The sequence below is a fragment of the Canis lupus genome, chromosome 15, assembly GCF_048164855.1.
Source record: "Canis lupus baileyi chromosome 15, mCanLup2.hap1, whole genome shotgun sequence".
Taxonomy (NCBI): Eukaryota; Metazoa; Chordata; class Mammalia; order Carnivora; family Canidae; genus Canis; species Canis lupus.
Window position 1 is genome coordinate 54,102,490 of NC_132852.1, and position 22,356 is coordinate 54,124,845.

Genomic DNA, 22,356 nt, shown 5'->3' on the forward strand with positions numbered 1-22,356 from the left:
TTGCAAGTTATGTAACATTTGTGATATCTTGGGCAGCCTGGGGGGCTCAGTGGTTTAGCGCTGCCTTTGGCCTGGGGTGTGATCCCGGAGACCCAGGATCCAGTCCCATGACGGGCTCCCTGCATAGAGCCTGCTTCTCCCTCTGCCTGTGTCTCTGCCTCTCTCTCTGTGCCTCTAATGAATAAATGAATAAAATCTTAAAAAAAAAAAAAACAAAAAACCAAAACATTTGTGATATCTCATTTTAATCATAATATTTATTTGTGCCATTTTTTTCTCTCAGTAGTCTTGTGAGAGGTGTGTCAATGAATCCTTGCCAAGAATCATTTTTTGGCTCGTTGATCTTCTTGTTTATGTTTCTTTCATGAATTTCTAGTGTTTTTTACTGTTTCCTTCATTCAACTTCCTTTAGATTTTTTCCTGCTGTTCTGTTCTGACATTTTAACTTGGATGCTTACTTACTTTTTACCCTTTTCTAATTTATGGAAAGCTATAAATTTCTCTCTATTGCTTCAACTGCATCTTCTAAGTTTTGGGTCTAATATTTTCATTACCATTCATTTAAAAATATTTTCTAATTAACGTCATGATTTTTGCCTGACCTACAAGTTATTTAGACATGTTTTAAAATTTCCCAAAATAAAGTTTTTCTAGTTAATCTTTTTATTAATGGTTTCTTATCTAATTGCATTATGGTCAACAAATATAGTCAATACACTTCCAGCATTTGAAAGTTTGGGTTCTGTTTTATGGCCTACTGTGTGTTTTGTTTTCATAAATGTTCCCCGTATGCCTAAAAGGAATATGTACCACTTACTGGGTACCATGATCTACACATGCCCAGTAAATCAAGTCTGATCATTGTGTGGTTCTAGTCTTCTGTGTCCTTACTGACTTTTTTCTTCTGCTTTAACTATAAATTATGAAGGGGGGGGGGGGCGCGGGTTAGTTTAGAACTCTTCCACTGCTATTGGGGATTTTCTGTTTATGTAGTTTTGTTCATTTTTGCTGTTTATATTTTGAGATGATGTCAATAGATGCTTACAGGTTTCAAATCACTTCATTTTTCTGGCATTTTGACCCTGTCTTAGAGCAATTCTCTTCAGCCCCAGCACTGCCTTGGCCACGGTCTGTGTATCTTACTTAGATTTCTTAGTGACTCTAGTAACTTACTTTGGTTAGTTTTTGCTTGATGTGATATTTTTATTCCTTTACTCTCAGCCTTTGTGTGTCTTTATATTTTAGATGCTTTATTGGTAAGGCATGACAGGGTATTTAAAAGATCCAATCATTTTTTCCCTCTTTTTACTGGATAACTGAACCCATTAATGTTTATTGTAATTATTGCTATATTTATTTCTATACTAGTGATATACTGCTAGTATAACACACTACCTTGACAGCTGCTTCTCTGCTTAAGGTTCTGTTGCTCAGCGGTCTGTTCAGAGCTGCCCTTGTGGTGGTCTCACCTTGTGCTGGGCTCCTTTGTGTCAAGGCTGAGGAGGGATGGCCTAACTCATGAATCTGTAGGTGGGCTCTGCTTTTGTCTGGCTCAGAGGGTCCCCAGCAGGCATCTTCACATGGTAGATGGGTTCTCTGAAGTAAATTATAGACATCATGTTATTTTTACCCCTAGATACTTCAGTATGCACTTTTTTTTTTTTTAAAGATTTTATTTATTTATTCATGATAGTCAAAGAGAGAGAGAGAGGCAGAGACACAGGCAGAGGGAGAAGCAGGCTCCATGCACCGGGAGCCCAATGTGGGATTCGATCCCGGGTCTCCAGGATTGCGCCCTGGGCCAAAGGCAGGCGCCAAACCGCTGCGCCACCCAGGGATCCCCAGTATGCACTTTTTATTAAAAAAAAATAAGGCTACTTTTCTGCATAACTGCAGTGTCATTATCATACCCAGCAGAAGTAGCAGTCCTCCAGTCAAGACCTATTGACTTGATTCACTTTTCTTTATTTAATATCACTAGGCCACTTTATATTTTTTATCCTTCCTTTGTGCATTTGGAATTTTCTTCTTAACACCAGAGCCTCAAATATGTTAGCCCTACAAAAGTGATCTTTTAAATTATAGTCTATTAAGTCTGTTGAAATATTTTTGAAGTTTGGTTCTTTCATTCATGTACTTATATTAACTTTTTTGCAAGTATTGACTGCCTACTGTGAGCTAAGCCCTGTTCTAGGTTTTGGGGATATAGTCTGAACAAAATAAACTTTTCCATGTCTGTTGCCAAAGAGCTTCCATTGAAAGTGGGAAAGGGAGAGATGCAGATAAGAAACAGATGCAAAAACTTTAAAATAAAAATGTAAAATACTGAAACAAAACAAAACAAAACAAAAACCAAAAACATAAGGTTTGTCAGCAACAACTCATGGTGATGAGTGCCAAGAAGAAAAGTCAAGCAGAGTAAGGGGACTAGGAGTAATGGGGGTATTAGTTTATTTCAGAAGGTCAAAGACGACTGGTTTGAGGAGATGACCATTTGGACACCTGCTGCAAAGGAGTGAGGCCTGCAGATGCAGGAGGGAAAGAATCTGGGCTGAGGATATTGCATTTCTAGGACTCTGAAGCAGGAGTGTATTTGACATGTTTGAGGAATAGTAAGGAGGCCAGTGTCTGTTTTGTAAAAGATTGCAATTTACATATTCAGTAAGATGCCTTTCATCTCTGTTGTTGATAGCATCATATAAAAAAAGGCTTGGGCTGCCTGTATGGCTGAGTCAGTTAAGTGTCTGACTTGATTTCAGCATAGGTCTTGATTTCACAGTTGTGGTTTCAAGCCTTGAGTTGGGTTCCACTATGGAGTCAACTTGAAAAAAGGTTCAAGGGAGAGCCCCAAAGAAATGTCACTAGCAATCTACCTTCAGTTGGATGTCACTCCACTGAACTGCTCACTTGGAGTACAGACCTTCAGTTGGTAACTAACCTACTTGTATTTTAGTATATTGTTTCCACATTTCTCCATCTTGTCCCCAAGGATATCATCACTTAGCTTGCCAGGTGCCTGCTGAAGAGTAGATACAGCGTCCGTCTGGTTTCCTGTATCTGCTGATCTAGTAATGTCAAAAAAGATGAGAATAGTCTGAAAAGCCTCATTCTTAGCAAACCCATACTGATTCCCAAGGATTATTTATTTGGGGGTACTCACAAACTGTCATTTTAATCAGGATTGACATCTATCCTTTTAAAAAAAATTTAGTATTTGCAAATGTGTAACTATAAAGCCAGCCATTTCATTTTTAGAATAAAAGGGGGATAATTCATCATAAAATTCATGGTGTTAGTTTAGGGACTTTCTTTTTCCTCTGTGTTAACTGTGCTTACATGCTTTAAGCCTATTTGAGATTCAAATCTTTAATTTTTGCCTGTTAGTGTGTCTAGTACAGTATCAATAGGAAGCGATGTTTTCTATGTTAATATTAGCTGCATTATGTCTTTTAAAATTTAATGTTTGCTTTTAGAGGCAGCAGCTTAGATGATTCATTGAAGTCTGCATATGTATCTGAGAGGAAATAATCTCAATAAAAATGGTGAGGTTTGGGTACTGTTTCGTTGCTACTCTGAATCACACCTGTGCCTTACTGTCTAGTCCTAACAAAGCCTAACCTTTCATTTAGATAGCGTACCAGTCATGAGCAGTTACCTTGCTAGTTGCTTTATATGCTGCTTTATAACAGTACTATGGGGAAGCTATTATTACCGCAACTCCAATACACATAATTTCATTGATAAGGAAATTAAGATCCTGAAAGTTTAAGGCCACTCAGCTTGAAAGTAGCAGAGTTGGGGTTTAATCTGGGTCTCTTGGGCTCCCAAATCTGTACTTTTTTCATTACATCTGCTTCTCTCTATTTGCATATAGACCTGACTTCCTGCTTTCAGATGAAAGATGTCGGGTAAATAGTGTAATAGAATCTGCACTGGACTGGAAATGAGTCCTTTGAATAGACAACTGTATAACCAGAGACAAATCACTGGGTTTGGGTTTTGTTTTTAAAGGAAGGTTAGGGGCGCATGGCTGGCTCAGTTGGTTAAGTGTCGGCTCAGGTCATGATCTCGGGGTCCTGGGATTGAGTCCCACATCGGGCTCCCTGCTCAGCAAGGTGTCTGCTGCTTCTCACTCTCCCTATGTGTGCTCTCTGACTCAAATAAATAAATAAGATCTTTTAAAAAAAATAAAGGAAGGTTGAAGATGGTTTCTGAGTTCCCTTTCAGCTCTAAACAGTATAAAACTGTATATATGATTGCTTTGATAACTGTTGTTTTTCATGTCTATTAATTATGTAGAATTTAAGGAAAGACTCTGTGTAAAACTTTAAAGAAAATGTCCCATGTTTTTACATCTTTGATCTTATGCCCCTGGGATGATAGATTTACCAAAGACTTCTTTTTGTATTTCAGACTGATTATGAGGGCCAAGCCAAGAAACTCCTGGAACTGATGGAAAACACAGATGTGATCATTGTTGCAGGAGGAGATGGGACATTGCAGGAGGTATGGCTGTTTTTCTGTTTGAAACCATTTTGAAGGTGAGGACAATGGAAATTAGATCTTAGAGCAATGGTATAAGTGGTTATAATTTAAGGAAATGATTTCTTTGTATTTTTTAGAACCCTCACTCTCTGAAACAGGCTTAGCATTACATTTTTGTCATGCACTTTTATTTCATTGTTTTGTATAAACTTTATACCCAGCATATAAGGGGAGTTTTGTTTTATCAAATTTAAGTTGGATAAAATTGCATAAATAAGAAATGGTGGTGGGTATGATGTAACTTTTTATATTTTGGAGACTAATGGAGTAGCCCTGTTTGGGAGCTAGGGAATCAGTTTTAATTATGAGGGATGGTTCTTATAAAATAAACCTAGATCCCCTCCAAAAAAAATGTGTTCTCACATTTTTTCTATTGCATGGAATGTTACCTGGTAAGAGTATAGTTAGAGGCTGCAGTCTACAGGTTCAGGTATACGATCTACTTTTGTTTTAAAATCTCATGTCCTTATGCTAACTCTGGTCCAATAAGGACAGTAAGTACATTGTCCTAGAAGTGCTTTTCCTTTTGAGGGCAATAGACTGGAACCTTCATTACATATTGGAAACCGCTGAAGAGCCCAGTGCAGGCGCCCCTCTAACTGCTCAGTGCTCCTATCCTGAGGGCCATAATTCACATCTGGGCCTCCCTTCTGATGGGCTCTCGCCTCCATTGGGTAGTTTCATCAGTGTCAAGGGATCTGGAGCTAACAGCAGACAGAACAGTGTCCTACGTTTGACTTAGCAGTTATGTGAGCCTTAGTAAGCTTCTTTTAGAAAGGCTGTGCTAATGATCCAGTAATTGTTTTTATAGCTTTTTAATGAAGTGTGAAGAATACTGATAGCATGCCAACAAAGAAGGAAGTAGACCTCATGACAGCCCCATTTAATCCTGCAATGCAGTGAGGCAGGAGGTGAAGGGAGAAGATTGACCAGTCTTTACTTTACAAAATGTTTTTAAGAAATATACCAAATCATTTGTGTATTTGGTGTAATCTCAGTCATCCAAAAATAGGCAGTGAATAAAAAAAGTATTGGAGGGAAATATGCCAAAACATAAGCAAATGATGGTTATGTCATGGTGGGATAATGAGAGAGTAGTTTCTTCTTCACGTATTTTTTTTACCACTTCTACAAGGCACATGTATTACATTTAAAATTAAAAAACAATGATGTACACATTCAAATTAAAAATATCTTTTAAAAGAGGAGCTGCTGTTCCCCTGGCCTTCATATTCCTGGATAAGAAATCTTTATTGAGCACAGACTTCTCTGTGTGCATCAAAGTGTTATTTTTGTTCCTGTGTGAGCACTTGTAATGGAAAGTAGGTTCCTCTGTATGATTGATGTGTGCCTCACATTTGTATCCATTTTATAGAACTCAAAACAATATTGCTAATGTAATATGGAGGTTTCATAATTATTTCATCTTAGCCTTTATTGGACTATTGATCTTAAGTCAAGAATCAAATCTAATTTTACTCTGATCCCTTTGCAGAACACTGTATGTTTTAAGAGCCAGTACATCTTTTGACATGGTTTCTAGGAACAAAACAGGAACAAGTTTGTGATCCATGAAAATTGAATCCAATTTTTGTTTGAGAGGGGAAATACAGGTTGTTTATAATAATTTTTTTTAATGTTTGTAGGTTATTACTGGAGTTCTTCGAAGAGCAGATGAGGTGAGCTTTCAAGAAAGAGTAATTGCATTTTAGCTTTTTACATTTCTGTGCTTTTTATCTTCTCTTACCTTTTTTCACCATTTTATATTTTAAGGTGGGCACAAATTGTGCTTCCTTGGGTTTTAGCAAATAAAGTACTGTTGCCCGTGTCCTAGAACACTTTGATTAATCTGTAGGGGACTCCTCTGCTTTAGTATTCCAGAGCACCCGAGAGCTTTTACCAGAAAAGCTATTGTTTGAAATATAAATTTTTCCCATGGAACCTTCTCTTCACAGAATTCCTTCATAAATAAATGATGGTATATTCATATACTGGAAGCCATGTAGCAGTAAAAACGAATGAATTAGATCTATAAATATCTATAAATATTTGTAGATATATATGCCTATAAATCTATAAATATTTATAGATTTATAGACATATATACATATAAATATCTATAAAATTATTAAATCTAAAAAATATTGAGTAAAAAAGGCTCGTTGCCAAAGTATGTTATGCATTTCTACAGAGTTTTGCATTCAGAAAGCAATATTATTAATGGATATGTAAATATGTCGTAAAAGAGTAATAATGTGACAAGAAAGGCATCACAGCATCCAGGGTACTGGTTTCCTCTGGGAAGGGAGAAGAGGGCTAGGGATGAAGGACTGCTACTTGAACTTGCTTATTGTCTTTGCCTTTTTTACACTTGAGATAGTTTATAAAGAGCTGTCATTAGTTACTGTACAAATGTTAGATATTTCTAGTTGAATTTTATCCACAACTTTTTCAACTAGTGTGACAACATAATATAGTCTCTGTCACAGTAGCACATTTATCTAATATCTTTAAGACCTTCATTTTCATAACCAAATTTCTTTCAATCAGTTGCCGCTAATGAGTACCCAGATATTGCTTCCGGATTCAGAGTCCTGGTGATTTCAAGGCCTGCCTTATTTTCTAGAAACCCCTCAACTTAGCATTATCCGATTGCTGGTCTAAGGAAGGGAGAGACAGGGTGTTGGACTTTGGGTCAGTTACTTTGACATGGTGAACACATCTGTGTCTCTCTGTTCAGCCTGATTTTCTGACCATAACCATAACAACTTTACTTTTCTTTTTTTTCCCTTAGGCTTCCTTCAGTAAAATTCCCATTGGATTTATCCCACTGGGACAGACCAGTAGTTTGAGTCATACCCTCTTTGCTGAAAGTGGAAACAAAGTCCAGTAGGTTGTCAATGTGGGGTCTTAGCGTTTGTGGCTGCGTGAGTCTGGAAGGGACAATTCACATGTGGGGGATATGAATTCTTTGTTTTTAGTTTTGATAGCATGGAACTTCAGATCATTAAGAGGAGGACCTGGATCAAAGGACAATTGTTCAGTTTATTGGGAGCTTTCCCTGTTGGATCTAGGACCCTGGTGATCTGATAACAGGTGTAGAGATGAATATTGACGTCCTTCTGTCAGTTTTGAAGGTAGCACCCTTGATCCAAAACTATCTTTATGCCTTTATGTCGTGAGATTCTCTAGTGAAGGCAGATTTGCATTGATCATTTGTTTGCTTTAAAAATACATGATGACAAATAGCAAGTCCCCTGAGAAAACTGAACTGGAAGCCTTAGCTTCATTATCTTGATAATATAAGTAGCTAGAACAGCTAAATAATAGTCACATCCTTTGGGAAATGCCTCAAGTGAAAAGTAGTAAGGATAAAGCAGTCGGGAAAGCACCATAGCCCTGGCATCTAAATTAAATTGCTGTGAGTCTAGCTGTCTTCAGGAGTCAAGCAGATTGTAGTTATCGTTCTTTTCTCTCAATAGCATTATGTAAACAAGAAGATAGGAATCTTGAATTTGCGTCCTGGCTTTGACAGTGAGGAATAGTATAATCGAGCAAATTTTTGCAGGCTCTTATTGTCAGTTGCCTGATCTTCTTTGTGACAAGCTTTGTGACAGAATTGGGGGAGGTCAATAAATAAAAGCTTGTTGAATGGATTAACAACATTTCTAGTTATATAACCTTCTAGAATCATAACAATAATAATACTCAGGTGATTTTCTGTTTAGGTTTTTTTTGTGCTTTGGGATTTTGATTAGATTGGTTTTTGCGGATTTATTTTTGCTGTTAGAATTTTAGGAGCCATTTTATATCTTTTAACAATTCTCTTTCCCTATATATGTCATAAAAGTTTTGGTCCGTATGTCATACACAAGGCATAACCATAGACCTGTCTATCAAGCCTTCGTCAAAATGTTTCCTGCTTCAAGCCTTAATCTGATGGGAATATTCAGCTCTTCACCAGTTATCCTGAAGCCTGACATGGCATTTTAGTTTGCCAGACTTTTTATTCATAGTTTAGAATTTCTGAGGGGCAATGGATATAACAGGTAATGAATTATCCAAACATTTTTGCTTATCTGAGATGAATTCTATCTGGTTTTGGTCTTGGTTACCTTAGAGAATTAGTCTTTTGTTTTATGTCAACATAGATGATTTGAACTGCTCAGCCAAAGTCCCCAGATATGTCAGTGATCCAGAGGGAGACCATGTTCCTTGGAGAACACCTTTCCTGTCCCAAAGCCAGATTATGTGCAGTATGGCCACCCTCTAGGTCTTAGTTTCTTGAAGGTCTTCAGTTTTTTGGGAGCTGATTTTCCCTGGCTTAAACTAATGTTGTTGCTGCTTCTATTTATAATTTAAAGATTTATAAAACTTAATTTATAAGCATGCCCCAGGGCTCTGAGGTAATTAAGTAAATCTACCCTGGGTTCAGAATTTTGTAGACCTCTCAACATGGCAGATGCCTAAGGCCATTTAAAAGAACAAGGCTTTGCTTTTTGCACGGCTGTCAAGATTTGTTGTACCATAATTACTACAGGAGAAAAAGGAATCTTGCATTTGGAATGTTGCAGGTAAATAATTCTAAAAAATAGCTGGTGCGACAGTGCAGCTTTAGCTAGAACTTTCAATTACTGCTGGAAAATGATAAATTCGCGGTTGTATTTTAGCTGTGTGCTGCCAATAATTTTGGAAAAAACCTGATCTTATAAGGCTTCTTCAGTTGCAACATTTTCTTTAAGGTCAGTCTCAAAAGCACTTCCTAAACCTCTCCATGTGCTCAGTACTACACAGAGTAAGTAGAGAGCTTTTGGATCCTTTCTAATAGCTTCCTTCAGAATTAATATATTCATATCAGATTCATCTAAACTTGTGAACATACCTCTTGCTTTATCCTAGATTGAATCTCATTTTCTAAACTGCTTCCTACTTTCCTGGATAGCATCTGTATTAGAGGGAAAAAATGGGATAAAGGTGTATTGATAGAGAAATATGGGAAAGAAAAATAGGCTGTTTCTTAACTTTGATTTTGCTTACTAGGGAGCCCAGAATGTAATCTAAGTATTTGAGTTAATGTGTATATTTTGGGGATTTTAAAGTGTCGTAAATTGTACCTAAGTGCTAGAAATGCTGATTCAAGTGGATGTGATTCCTGACTTAGATGTTAACATTTTAAGCCTGGTCACACTGGTGGGGAGGCCTGTTAGATGTGGGGTTGCCCTTTGGGAACCTATAGATATTCCTTTGGTGCATCCACAGCAGCTTCACCAAGTGAGGGAGTGTGCCCTTGGAATCAGAAATTCAACCTGAAGTTGAATTTCATTTTGCAGTGAACTTGCTCTGTCATCTTGAGAATTTTATTGAATCTCTCTGAGTGTTGGTTTCTTTACCTGCATTTATCAAATGCCCAACAGTAGTACTTACTTCAGAAGGTTGTTAACAAGTTAAAAATAAAGACTAGTTAGGTAAGCAGGTAATTATGCTTGGTAAATTATTGGATATGTTGAAGACTTTATGCATCTTTATTGATAATTTAGGATGGAAAACCGTGAATAACAAATAGGATGACTGTATAGTTATTGAGTCCAGATTCTATAATTAAAATAATAGAAGCAAATCAAAGAAGAGAACACTCCATTGTCTTGCTGTTTCACCCGAGGAAAAACATTTTTTTTTAAAGATTTTATTTATTTATTCATGAGAGACACAGAGAGAGGCAGAGACCCAGGCAGAGGGAGAAGCAGGCTCCATGCAGGGAGCCCGACATGTAACTCGATCCTGGGTCTCCAGGATCACACCCCGGGCTGAAGGTGGCGCTAAACCGCTGAACTACCAGGGCTGCCCAAGGAAAAACATTTTTAAAGGAGAAAGCATTTTATAGATATTCCAGTCAGTTACTATGGAATGGTGACTTTTCTACCAAATTGACATTATTAACCAGAAATATACAGAATAGATTAGCAGAAGCTATATTTGAAGAGAAACTACCGGGATCCCTGAGTGGCGCAGCGGTTTAGCGCCTGCCTTTGGCCCAGGGCACGATCCTGGAGACCCGGGATCGAATCCCACGTCGGGCTCCTGGTGCATGGAGCCTGCTTCTCCCTCTGCCTTTGTCTCTGCCTCTCTCTCTCTCTCTGTGACTATCATAAATAAATAAAAATTAAAAAAAAAAATGAAGAGAAACTACCCTCTTTTGAATGGAGATTATAATAATTTCTGAGTGACTCTTTTCTTATAGTTAAGTGCTAGACATAATAAATCTTTTACTTTATTAGTAATTACTATATAACAACAGTAAAATACTAACATTGGTAAGCCTTTACAAAAACATGGAATACTTAGGGATAAATCGAACAAGATATGTGTAGGATTTATTTGAAGAGAAATCAAGAAAACAAATAAATGGAGAGATATCTGCTCCTTAAAAATTCAACACAATCAGAATTTCAGAAGACATTTTATAGATATTAACATGTACATTCTAAAATTTATCTGGAAAAATAAAGGAACTAGAATACCAGAATAACTTTGAAAAAGCATAACAAAGTTTGAGGACTTACCCTATCTGATTCTAAGACTTACTCTCTAAAGCTACAGTAATCGGGATCCCTGGGTGGCGCAGCGGTTTGGCGCCTGCCTTTGGCCCAGGGCGCGATCCTGGAGACCCGGGATCGAATCCCACATCGGGCTCCTGGAGCATGGAGCCTGCTTCTCCCTCTGCCTGTGTCTCTGCCTCTCTCTCTCTCTCTCTCTCTCTCTCTCTCCCTGTGTGACTATCATAAATAAATAAAAATTAAAAAAAAAAAGAAATATTAAAAAAAAAAATAAAGCTACAGTAATCAAGACAGTATGGTGTTAGCAAAAGAAGAAATGGATAGATCAGTAGAAGAAAGTGTCCAGAATTAGGCCCACACATATCTGGATACTTGATTTTTTTTTTACAAAGGGGCCAGGACAATTCAATGGAGAAAGGTCAGTTTTTTCAACAATTGGTGCTGCAATAGTTAGCTAAGCACATGCACAAAAATGAACCATAACCCATACCTCATATATATAAAAATTGACATGGAATCGATCATAGACTTAGATATAAAACCTAAAACTGTAAAACTCCTAGAGGAAAATCTTTGTGACTTTCAGCTAGGCAAGGATTTCTTAGGACACAAAAAACGGAAACCATAAAAACAACAAAAAAGGTAATTTTGGCTTCAGCAAAATTTAAAACATTTGGTCTTTGAAAAGCATTGTTTTTTTTAAAGGATTTTATTTATTTGAGAGAGAGCATGAGTGAGAAAAAAAATACAAGCAAAGTGGAGGGGCAGAGGGAGAGGGAGAGGGAGAAGCAGGTTCCCTCCTGACAACATGAGGCTCAATCCCAGGACCGTAGGATTATGACCTGAGCCGAAGGCAGACACTTACCCCACTGAGCCACCCAGGCACCCTTGAAAGCATTGTTAAAGAAATGAAAAGACAAACTGCACACTGGGAAAAAATATTTGCAAGGCACATGTCTGATAAAGGACCAATATCCAGAGTATACAAATAACTCTCACAACTCAATAATAAGAAAACAAACAGCCTAATAGGAGGGCAAAAAATATTTGAACAGACCCTTCACCAAGGACATGGATGGCAAATAAGTCTATGAAAAAATATTCATCATTAGTCATTAGGGAAGTGTAAATTAAATCCACTCTGAGATATGTCTATTAGAATGGCTTAAACCAGTCAGAAACCTGACATCATCAAGTGCTGACAAATACACAGAGCAGCTGAAAATATTATGTTGGTGGTGGAAATGCAAAATGGTACAGCCACTATGGAAAATAGTTTGGCAGTTTCTTTTAAAATTAAACCTATGAGCAGCAATCATACTGCTAGGTATTTCTCCAAAAGAAATGAAGACATAGGTCCATACAAAAACCTATACATGAATGTTTATAGTAGCTTCATTTGTAACTGCCAAAAACTGGTAATGGTGCCAATGTCTATCAGCTGGTGAATGGAAAAACAGTGGTATATCCATACAATGGAATACAACTCTGCAATAAAAAGAAACAATCTTTAAATCCATTCAGCAACATAAATGAATCTCATACTCATGTGAGGAGTTTTTAAAAGCTCAACTACAAAGGTTTCATACTTTTTGTTTCAGTTTATATGACATTCTGGAAAACAGTAGTTGCCAGCAGCTGATGGTGAGAGTGGGTTGGGCACAAAGGGCCATGAAAGAACTTTCTGAGATGTCATAAGTGTTCTTTTTCTTTTCTTTTTTTTTTTTTTAATATTTTATTTATTTGTTCATGAGAGACAGAGAGATACAGGCAGAGGGAGAAGCAGGCTCCATGCAGGGAGCTTGATGATATGTTCGTTTTCTTGGTCATGGTCATGGTTACGTGACTGAAGGCATTTGTCAAAATTTGTAGAACAGTGTACCTAAAAGGATGAAATTTCCTATTTATAAATTATATCTTGGCATGCCTGAGTGGCTCAGTGGTTGAGTGTCTGCCTTTGGCTCAGGTCATGATCCCAGGGTCCTGGGATTACGCCTTGTGTTGTCAGGAGGGAGCCTGCTTCTCCCTCTGCCTCTGTCTTTCTGTCTGTGTGTCGCATGAATAAATACATAAAATCTTTAAAAATTATATCTCAAACTAACTTTGAAAAAGAAGTTAAAATATTAAGCTAATTTTTTCAAACATAGATAATTCTACTTGTGTGAATAAGTACTAGGGAGGAACTGTTCTTCAATTTGGTTGACATTGAGATGGACCTTTGTTGGCTACTCTTTCTCATCATTCATTCTGATTATCTACTGACCGTCGTCTTCCACCCTTGCAGTTCATTTATTTGGGACAATTTGAATATCAGTAAGGCTAATAACTATAATGCATTGAAACCTAGCAAATATTTTTAAAGCTATTTGTGAGTTCGTAATGATCTTCAGAAATAAAGGTGAAAAACTCAATGGTCCTTTTCAGAGGTTACTGAGATATCAGCTTATGATTTTGAAAATTGATGAAGTTAAAAAATCATTATTAATAAATCATTTATTCTGATTTTTCTTGTACCACCTCTATTTTATGGTACCCAAATCGTTGATGAGGGAATGTTTCTCTTTGTGGACCAGATAATAAATTAGAAGGAGCAATAGAATTAAAAGATCATCATTTTGCAACTTTGTTAACTTATAAATCTAGCTATTGATTATCAATGGTTGATACTATCACAAAAAGAGACAAACAGATTTTATGTACTCACTGATAGAAGTGCATACCACTGCCTCTGGAATATTTTTGCCAAACACATCAAACTGAACCAGATAGAGGTTTTTAGGAAATGCAGGAATGGAGACATATGTTAATACCATGGGAATGCGATCAGTAAAATCCAGACCTTCAGCAACACAGTAAGACAACACGTTTCTTTAACAAGTAGGGAAAAGAAAAGGGAAAGGGAATCCGTAGGTCAGAAAAGACTTGACATATAAGCCCATTGCAACAAGTAGATCTTATTTAAATCCAGATTTGAATAGAGGAATTGAAAAAATATGAGTTAATTGGGGAAATTTCAACACTGACTAAATGTATGTTGATATAAAGAATTATTAAAATGTTTTAGATATGATAATGACATGTTTTTTTAAAAAAGTGTCATTTTGTCTTTTAGGAATATGTTTTTTAGGAATAAAGGATTGTGTCTTTTAGAGATACATAAAGGAATATCTATGGATAAAGTGTTAAGATATCTGGGATTTGTTTCACTACAGTTTGGGAGAAGTGAGTGAGAGTATATAAAAAGCAGTAAGATCACCTATGCATTGATACTTGTTGGTACTGGATGAGGAATACACAAGAATTCATGATACTGTTCTCTAGGTTTTTTTTTTTTTTTTAAGATTGTAGTTATTTATTCATGAGAGAAACAGAGAGGCAGAGACCTAGGCAGAGGGAGAAGCAGGCCCCTTGCAGGGAGCCCGATGCGGAACCCGATCCCAGGACCGCAAAGTCAAACCCTGAGCCAAAGGCAGACGCTCAACCACTGAGCTACCCAGGCATCCCTCTCTGGGTATTTTTATATGCTTGGAATTTTATAGAATAAAATCATTAATTCATCAAATATTGATTGCCTGTTACATAGCATGCTCTGTGCTAGGTGTTAGGTTTTCTGTTGGTCAATAGTAGATGTACATTATTACTAACCTTGTGGAGCTTTCAGTCTAGGTGGAGGCAGATGATAAAGATGTAAATTAAAAAACGTGTATTATAAATTGTGATCTTTGCTGAAGTAAAATGAACACAGATTGGTAATAGGGAAGGCCTATAGGCTGGTTCGGGTGAATGGTGACATTTCAGCCAAGATCTGAAGGGTGAGAATAGCCAGCCATGCAAAGAGACTACTGTGACAGGAGAGATAGACAGGCTGGGCAAGGAAAGTGTTTGATGTGGGTTGACTCATTCTTTCTGCGGCAGGAGCAAATATTGTCTGGCCACTTGTTGATTTAATATTTCTTTGGCTGACTCTCTGTTGTATATTAATGTATGTCTGATCTGGGATCTAATTAGACTATGAACCCTAGAACGGCTTTTAAGCCTAGCATAGTTTCCCTTGCTCTGAATGGTTGTCAGTGGTACAAACCTTTTTTTACCTGTAGACTTTTCAACTGATGATTAGAATGTAGATAGGAATAGTCTTGTGTCTGTGCACAAAAGAATCGGCAATTAAAATTACATCCTTGTCATCCTTGGGTTCTAGATTATATATTGCTGAGATAGCTCAAATCCTATCCTTTAGTTACCCTTTAGGTTATAGAGTAAAAAGAAACAATTTTTTTCAAATGGTTGAATTTCTTGGAATGAAAAGATGGTGTGTGTGTGTGTGTGTGTGTGTGTGTGTATATATACCAAGTATCATATTTTCCAGTAATAAGAGCCAGACACATAGTAGAGTTTCAATAATTGTGAAGTAAACAAATGATGGGCACCTTATATAAATTTATCTTTGCCAAAGCCTTCCACTATATTTGTTTTGGTAATTCTTTTATATTCATTTGTCTTGGAGTATTTTGAAGGAATATATCTTTTTCCTTCACCTGACTGTTAGTACTCTGGGCAGGAGAGAGAGATTGAGAGAGAATGTGTTGGGGGAGAGATCGCTTGTTTTTCCACACATGATCATTTCTTCCCTTTGTCTTTTAGACATATTACAGATGCCACACTTGCCATTGTGAAAGGAGAGACCATTCCACTTGATGTCTTGCAGATCAAGGTAAAGTCTTTTTTTCAGAGTTTGACAAAATTCACAAAGTAATGTACACATGAGTTAAAATAAGATGTAGCAGTTCAAATGGGGTTACAATGGGGATCCCTGGGTGGCACAGCGGTTTGGCGCCTGCCTTTGGCCCGGGGCGCGATCCTGGAGACCCGGGATCGAGTTCCCACGTCGGGCTCCCTGCCTGGAGCCTGCTTCTCCCTCTGCCTGTGTCTCTGCCTCTCTGTCTCTCTCTGTGTAACTATCATGAATAAATAAATAAAATCTTTAAAAAAAAAAAAAAGAAAGTAATATCCTTTCCTATCAATATAACTCCCAGAGAAAAATCATTTTACCTGTTTATTTTAGTTTTTATCACTAGTTAATATGCTTCTGATGCTCCTTTTTATTTTTTTATTTTTTTTAAAGATTTATTTATTTATTCATTCAGAGAGAGCGAGAGAGAGGCAGAGACACAGGCAGAGGGAGAAGCAGACTCCATGCAGGAAGCCCGATGTGGGACTTGATCCCGGGGCTCCAGGATCACACCCCGGGCTGCAGGCGGCGCTAAACCACTGCGCCACCGGGGCTGCCCCTGATGCTCCTTTTTAAAACTGTGTTCAACGCCCCCCCCCGCCAAAACCTAAAGGTTACCATCATAACCATTTTCAGGTGTACAGTTGATCAATAGTCTATGAAATTGCTTTTTGATTTATCAGTTTTAGGCTTTATCTCTTGACTTCTTTGTTATAAATAAGAATTCTCCGTGTCTCCTCTCAGTATAGTTGTGTCACTATTTTTAGTTCTTCCATTGATTACTTTTGGACTACATCATTTCTCTATCTCATATAGTGGTTTGGAATATTAAAAAAGCTAATAATACAAAGCTGCCTGGTACAGTGATGGGTTTCACTTTAACCTGTTTGCATGGTGGCCATCTCTTGCTCTTATGCTCTGCTAAAGGTGAAACCTTTCTCATGTCCCATCTGTCCTTTGGAAGATGGGTCTTTAGAATTCAGGTTATGTGGCTGTCTTACAGCTCTCTGATGGGCTCAAGAAAAATGTTGATTTTGTAGGTTATCTGGCTTTTTCTCATTTTTCAAGTGGGAACAGTATTCTTTGTAAGTTCCTACATCCTAAATGAGAGCAGAACTTCCATTTTTCTATTGGATAGTCTAATATTTTATTGATTTGTAGATGAACTCATGTATTGTTTTAAAAAAGAATTTGCTGGCTATACCCACTAAAAGGGCTTTAAAGCAATGACACCCTATAGCAATGAGCATACCTGGCACTCAGATTTTGGTTTCTAAATACTGTTCCCTAATAAAAGTTACTAGGGAAAAAATAAATAAATAAATAAATAAATAAGCAAATAAATAAATAAATAAATAAGTAAGTTACTAGGACTCGGTGAAGAGATGACTTTCAGAGGCAAGGCAAGGACAAATCCAAGAGCTACTCAAAAACTAGTGGCAACATGAAAAGACATAGGAGTTAGCCTGATGGTATCCATCTGGCCAATTTTGGGACAGTTTGAACATCAAAAAGAATAATAATGCTAATGGATTATAATGTAGGAAATAAAAATGAAGAATTTATGAGCCTACAGCTTAATATTAGAGAATTTACAACTTGTCAATACTGAAGGAATGATAGTTATTATTTTGTAATCACTGATGAAATAATTGATTCAGATAGAGATCATCAGTGGATGCTAAAGCCATTGAATAGGGAAGGTTGTTGGGGAATATATATTGACATAATATTAAAGCATCACCAATTACCGAATGATTACAGAGGAAAATGTACCTGTGTGATAGAGAGGACCAGCATACACCACCTTAACCAAGTGCTCAAACCTAGCATCACCAATAGTGGGACAGACAGACACTATCTGCCTCCTGATGTGATCTATTGAGAAGGATACACCATCACCTATGTGGTTCCTTGCCCCAAACATTCACTTCTCTGAATCTAACGGAAACTAGTAATGAGAAAAAAGTCTAGCAAATCCAAATTGCGGGACATTCTAAAAACAACAGTTGGTCTGGCCTCTTCAAAAATGTCAGTGTCCTGAAATCCAAGAGAAGATAGTCTGTTCAAGATTAGGGAAACCATAGCAATATAGTTAAATCCAGTACAAAATCCTGGGTTAGAAAAATAAAAAACAAGACCATAAAAGATATTATGGGAATAATCAGATATTTAATATGGACTGTATGTTAGATATATGTCAATGTTAGATTTCTTGTGAGTCTCCACGGTATTATGTTTATGTCTGTCATTGTTCTTAGGAGATGCATGTTGAAATACTTAAGGGTGAGGACCGTGAAGTCTTCAATTTATTTGCAAATGATTTAACAAAACTACAAAATGCGGACACAGATAAAGCCAATAGGCGAACGTGTTTGTAGCTGGTGAATATAGTTGAGAGATATAAATGGTGTTCGTTGTACATTAAAGAATTTCTTGGTTGGGCATTTTTCCAAAGGGAAAATTTTGGAGGGAAGAAGACCCAGTAGCCATTCCTGATTCCTGATTGGAACCCTCTCTTTAAAAAGAATTTAATTCTAAGAAAAAAAATTATCACTGGGCAGTAGTTAAGTACCTGTTCCTCCTCCATCACTTCTCCCCCTTTCCCCACCACAAAAGAGCAGATTCCTCAGAAGGCTAAACCATAACGCCAAACAGTTCTATGAATGTGAGCCCCATGTCATTTGCTCAGATTTGGTCTTAAAATGTATCAGCTACATTCACGTGGTCCTTTAGAGGCTCTGAATGCTTTATATTCTCTAAAGTTTCAAGTTTCCTGACACCTATGAAAGAAGGTTTCACATTATGTCACAATTCCAAACCTGAGTCCTAAAATATTGCTGTTAGCTATATAGCATTGGCCAGGTGCATATTTATGATTGGCAAACCCATGTGCCTACAGCCAGTTTTCCTTTGTTCTTTACGCGGTGATGTCTGAACTCTCCACCGTGACATCACTGGTCATGATAAAAGTGATTTCAGTTGCATTTAATTCTTTAGTGAATAATAAGTCTAAGTCCTTCTTACAAAATAGAAGGGCTGGGGGAAAGAAATTCTACCCCAGGAAGGCAGCACAGATTGGCATCTATGGAAATATTATATTAAAATGTTATTACCAAAGAAGGTGTCAGGCTAGATCTCCTAATAACTAGGTGATTTACTGCTGCTTATAAGTGTGCGAGAAGTAATACATTCCAGAGTAATTAGGATTTAATTGGGAATTGTTGGCTCTGCTTATATTTAAAAGCCTTGTCTCCTCTTTTTCTTTTCTTTTGAATGTACTGATTTTGTGAATTGATGAAACCAGTATCAAATTTGCCACAGGCCCTGTGTATTGATGACACAGCCCAGGAAGCACAAAACTTTTAAAATTAATTCCTAGAAAACATAGTACAGCGACCTCCACTGTGGTTTCTGAGGCACCCAGCTAAGCTGAATTTGTCTTCTCTTTCTTCCTTATTTCTGGAAATTGTTTCAGAATATGGGAGTGGGGCGAGGAGGATTATAGTTAAGCCTGATACTTGATTCCACTTCTTTTAAAAAACAAGCCCAAACCCAATTAAACATATATAACTGAAGAGTCTCCAAAGAAATAGTCCTTGGGGACTATAATATTGCTTTATATTTAGATTTTTTACAGTGTCCGTGTGTGTTCATATCTCACTTGGAGTTCCAGCTTAAGAGGACAAGATGTGTATTAGTATCTTCATTTGACAGAGTAAAAAAAAAAAAAAAAGGAATGCGCTGGTTATCTGACTCATCATGCTGGAGACAGAAGTAGAATCTAGATTTCCTGTCTTCTGGTCCATTGCTTTTTGACTTGACTGCTTTGTCCAGGTGGCATCACTTGGCACTATCCCATGATTTCTAAAGGGCCTTTTCCTATATAGGCATCTACAAAGCCTAGTACTTGACTTTAAAGTAACTACTGGAAAGACTTATCAAAGTCTTTCTAGTTCTTTCTTTTTGCTCCTGCAGTTGGACTCTTAAAACCTGCCAACCCAGAACCTGAAGAGGAGGATAGGGTTGCTGGTGGAAGTTAGAATCTCTCCTTTCTTCTGTATTCCTAGCTTCCTTCTGTTCAAACCCTGACTGATTGTTGTCTCAGGATGATGCTGAGAGCTGCTTCAGAACTTCTGAATTCCTCTTTGTTTCTGAGTCTTCACCTAGAATTCCTAAAATTCCTAGGTTAGGTACTTGTCTAGTTGACCAGAATTGTTTTAACTGCCCCTTAAGCTTTTATTCTGACCAGCTCTCTGAATTTTTTTTTCTTTAGCAAACCATTAGGCCATTTTCTCTTTCCAGGGGGCCTTTGATTTGGGACAAAGTATATCCTTTGCTGTTAAGATCTGGTTGTGTGCCTGTCTTTCTGTATCTGTATCTGTATCTGTATCCGTCCATCTGATACTCTATCACCCAGGCCTTTATCACCTTAACATCCACTGGTGTTTTGTCTGTCAGCTTCCACTATACCCATCTGCCTTTGTTTATTTCTCTTGTGCACCCCAACAAAGACCAGTCTCTTTGTTACCAACCCTCAGGCCTCTCCTGAATCCCGAGGGCTCTACACCCATCTGACTGTTAGCTGGGCTTCTCTAGATCTTTGTACACTCATTTCCTATTGTCCAGAGTCCTTCCTACCCCTTGCTAGGAACTGCACCTCAAATCAGTGGCACCTAGACATTTCAAGGCTTTTCAGCTAATCTTAACAAAATCTTCTTAAAATCTTCCAAAGAAAAGTGAGAAAACATTCTTAGAACACCAGTTGGGACGTCTTGAGTTCTAAAACCAAGACTTACATGTGACACTATCTGCTTTTGATTGCCTTTCCTGAGGAATATTAGTTATGCAGAATGCCTCCCAGAGAAGGGTTGGGTTGCACAGTTAACAATTCAGGGAAACTGTATTTCTCCTTTTGGAAGTATATCATGTACAGTAGCCTATTAAAGACTCTTAGAAGAACCACAGTAAGCTTAACTTGTTTCAAACCAAGGCATTTTGGTATTTCTCAGCTTTGATCATGGGACCCTCTACCATCATCATTGTTCTTATTAGTTGTGACACCTACTAACCCCTATGGAGCCTTTGGGGAAATCCTCCTGTAGGTACTGCATACTCAGTGTTGCTTCTCTCCCAGAGGGTAGACTAGCACTTCTCTCTTTTCTATCACTCCATGCTTCTCCCCAGTCTCCCTCAATCTAGGCAACTTGTTCTTTAAAATTTAATGTAGGTGTTGCTTTATGTTGTATTTCCGTTGCCATTCATTTCCTTTACTCCCGCCACACCTCATGCAGTCACACCTGCTTTGTGCTTTCCTAATACTTGGTGCCTCTCTCTATTATGGAAACCTACTGCATTGTATTGTCATTGTCAGTGTCTGCACACCCATGTCGCACCCAGAGCTGTTTGAGGGCAGATCTTTTTTTTTTTTTTTTAAATCACTATATAGGTGATTTTTTTTTAAATCACCCTAATACAGGATATGTATTTGTCGATGATCATTCCATGACAAAAAATGATAAGCTTTCTACCATCAGGGTGGCTCAGAGCCCTGCTATGTTCCACAATGTCCCCTTGGTTCCCAGGAGCCTAATGTATCCTTGCTGTGCGAGGCTGAGGTATGTCAGTGTCACCTCTGGGCCTGACCATCTGTGGCTGTAGCTCCCTTTCCCATGTGTAAGCTGGTACAGAGGGCAGAAGAGCCCACCTACTGCTTGGACAGATAGACACCAAAGAATGAGAGGCCAGAAGCTTTATAAGCTGCCCCTCCTAGTGTGTGATTCTCCTAGAAATCCCTCACTTGGTTTTGGTGTAGTAGGGTTGAAGTGGGATTGAGGGGAAACACTCCCTCCCTGAGAAGACCTCACATACTTTCTCTAGACCGACAGTTTACAGCATCAAGGATTCTCTTCTACTTCCTTATCTTCTGCTGATACTGGCTGTACTGATGGCATCATGGAAATGGAGCTGATTCTTTCCCCTTATAGCAAGTTTTGTGGAGTTGTGTCTAGCATGCAGGAGCTCTGTTTAGAATGTGGGCAAAGCCTTGGGCTTTGGCTATAATTCTGAGCTCTGGGTAAAGGGCCTTTTTACAGTCTTGATATACGTATTTATACTTTAAGGAAGGTCCATCATGAAGGGTACAAACTCTTAAAGACCATATTGTGTATGTTTTCTATATATTGTTTAACTCATGGATTTATTAGTAATTCACTGATTGTAATATGCAATATTTTGCCATAAAGGGTTGGATTAAACCTGAATTGCTTTTTATTCTGACTTGCTACATCAGATATCTGGCTGTATTTTTTAGATATTCAGGTGAAACATTCTAGAGTACCAGGATTCTCCTCTTTACTTGAGAGCACTTGGACCTCTAAAGAGAATGCAGGCTTAAATTATCTTTGCCTTGGGCAAGTCTGTGAGAGAGAAGAAATTCTGGCTGACTTGGTTGAAGAGCCAGCATAGTTAGGTACTTCATAATTTACAGTCTGAAGTATAATAATATGTTCCCTTGCCAGCAAATTC

At 37.8% G+C, this 22,356-nt stretch overlaps 1 protein-coding gene across 7 annotated transcripts in view; it reads left to right on the top strand.

Moving 5' to 3' along the window:
• AGK (acylglycerol kinase) overlaps positions 1–22,356 on the top strand; it is an 80,718-nt gene that overhangs the window by 34,966 nt on the left and 23,396 nt on the right. For all 7 annotated transcript variants that reach the window (XR_012007955.1, XR_012007954.1, XR_012007956.1 and 4 more), the window contains 4 exons: positions 4,414–4,506; positions 6,192–6,224; positions 7,340–7,434; positions 15,741–15,810. Coding sequence is in view for 4 of the 7 variants with exons in the window: in XM_072777463.1 (XP_072633564.1) it covers positions 4,414–4,506; positions 6,192–6,224; positions 7,340–7,434; positions 15,741–15,810 (291 nt within the window). In the remaining 3 variants the exon portion in view is untranslated. The remainder of the gene's footprint in view (positions 1–4,413; positions 4,507–6,191; positions 6,225–7,339; positions 7,435–15,740; positions 15,811–22,356) is intronic.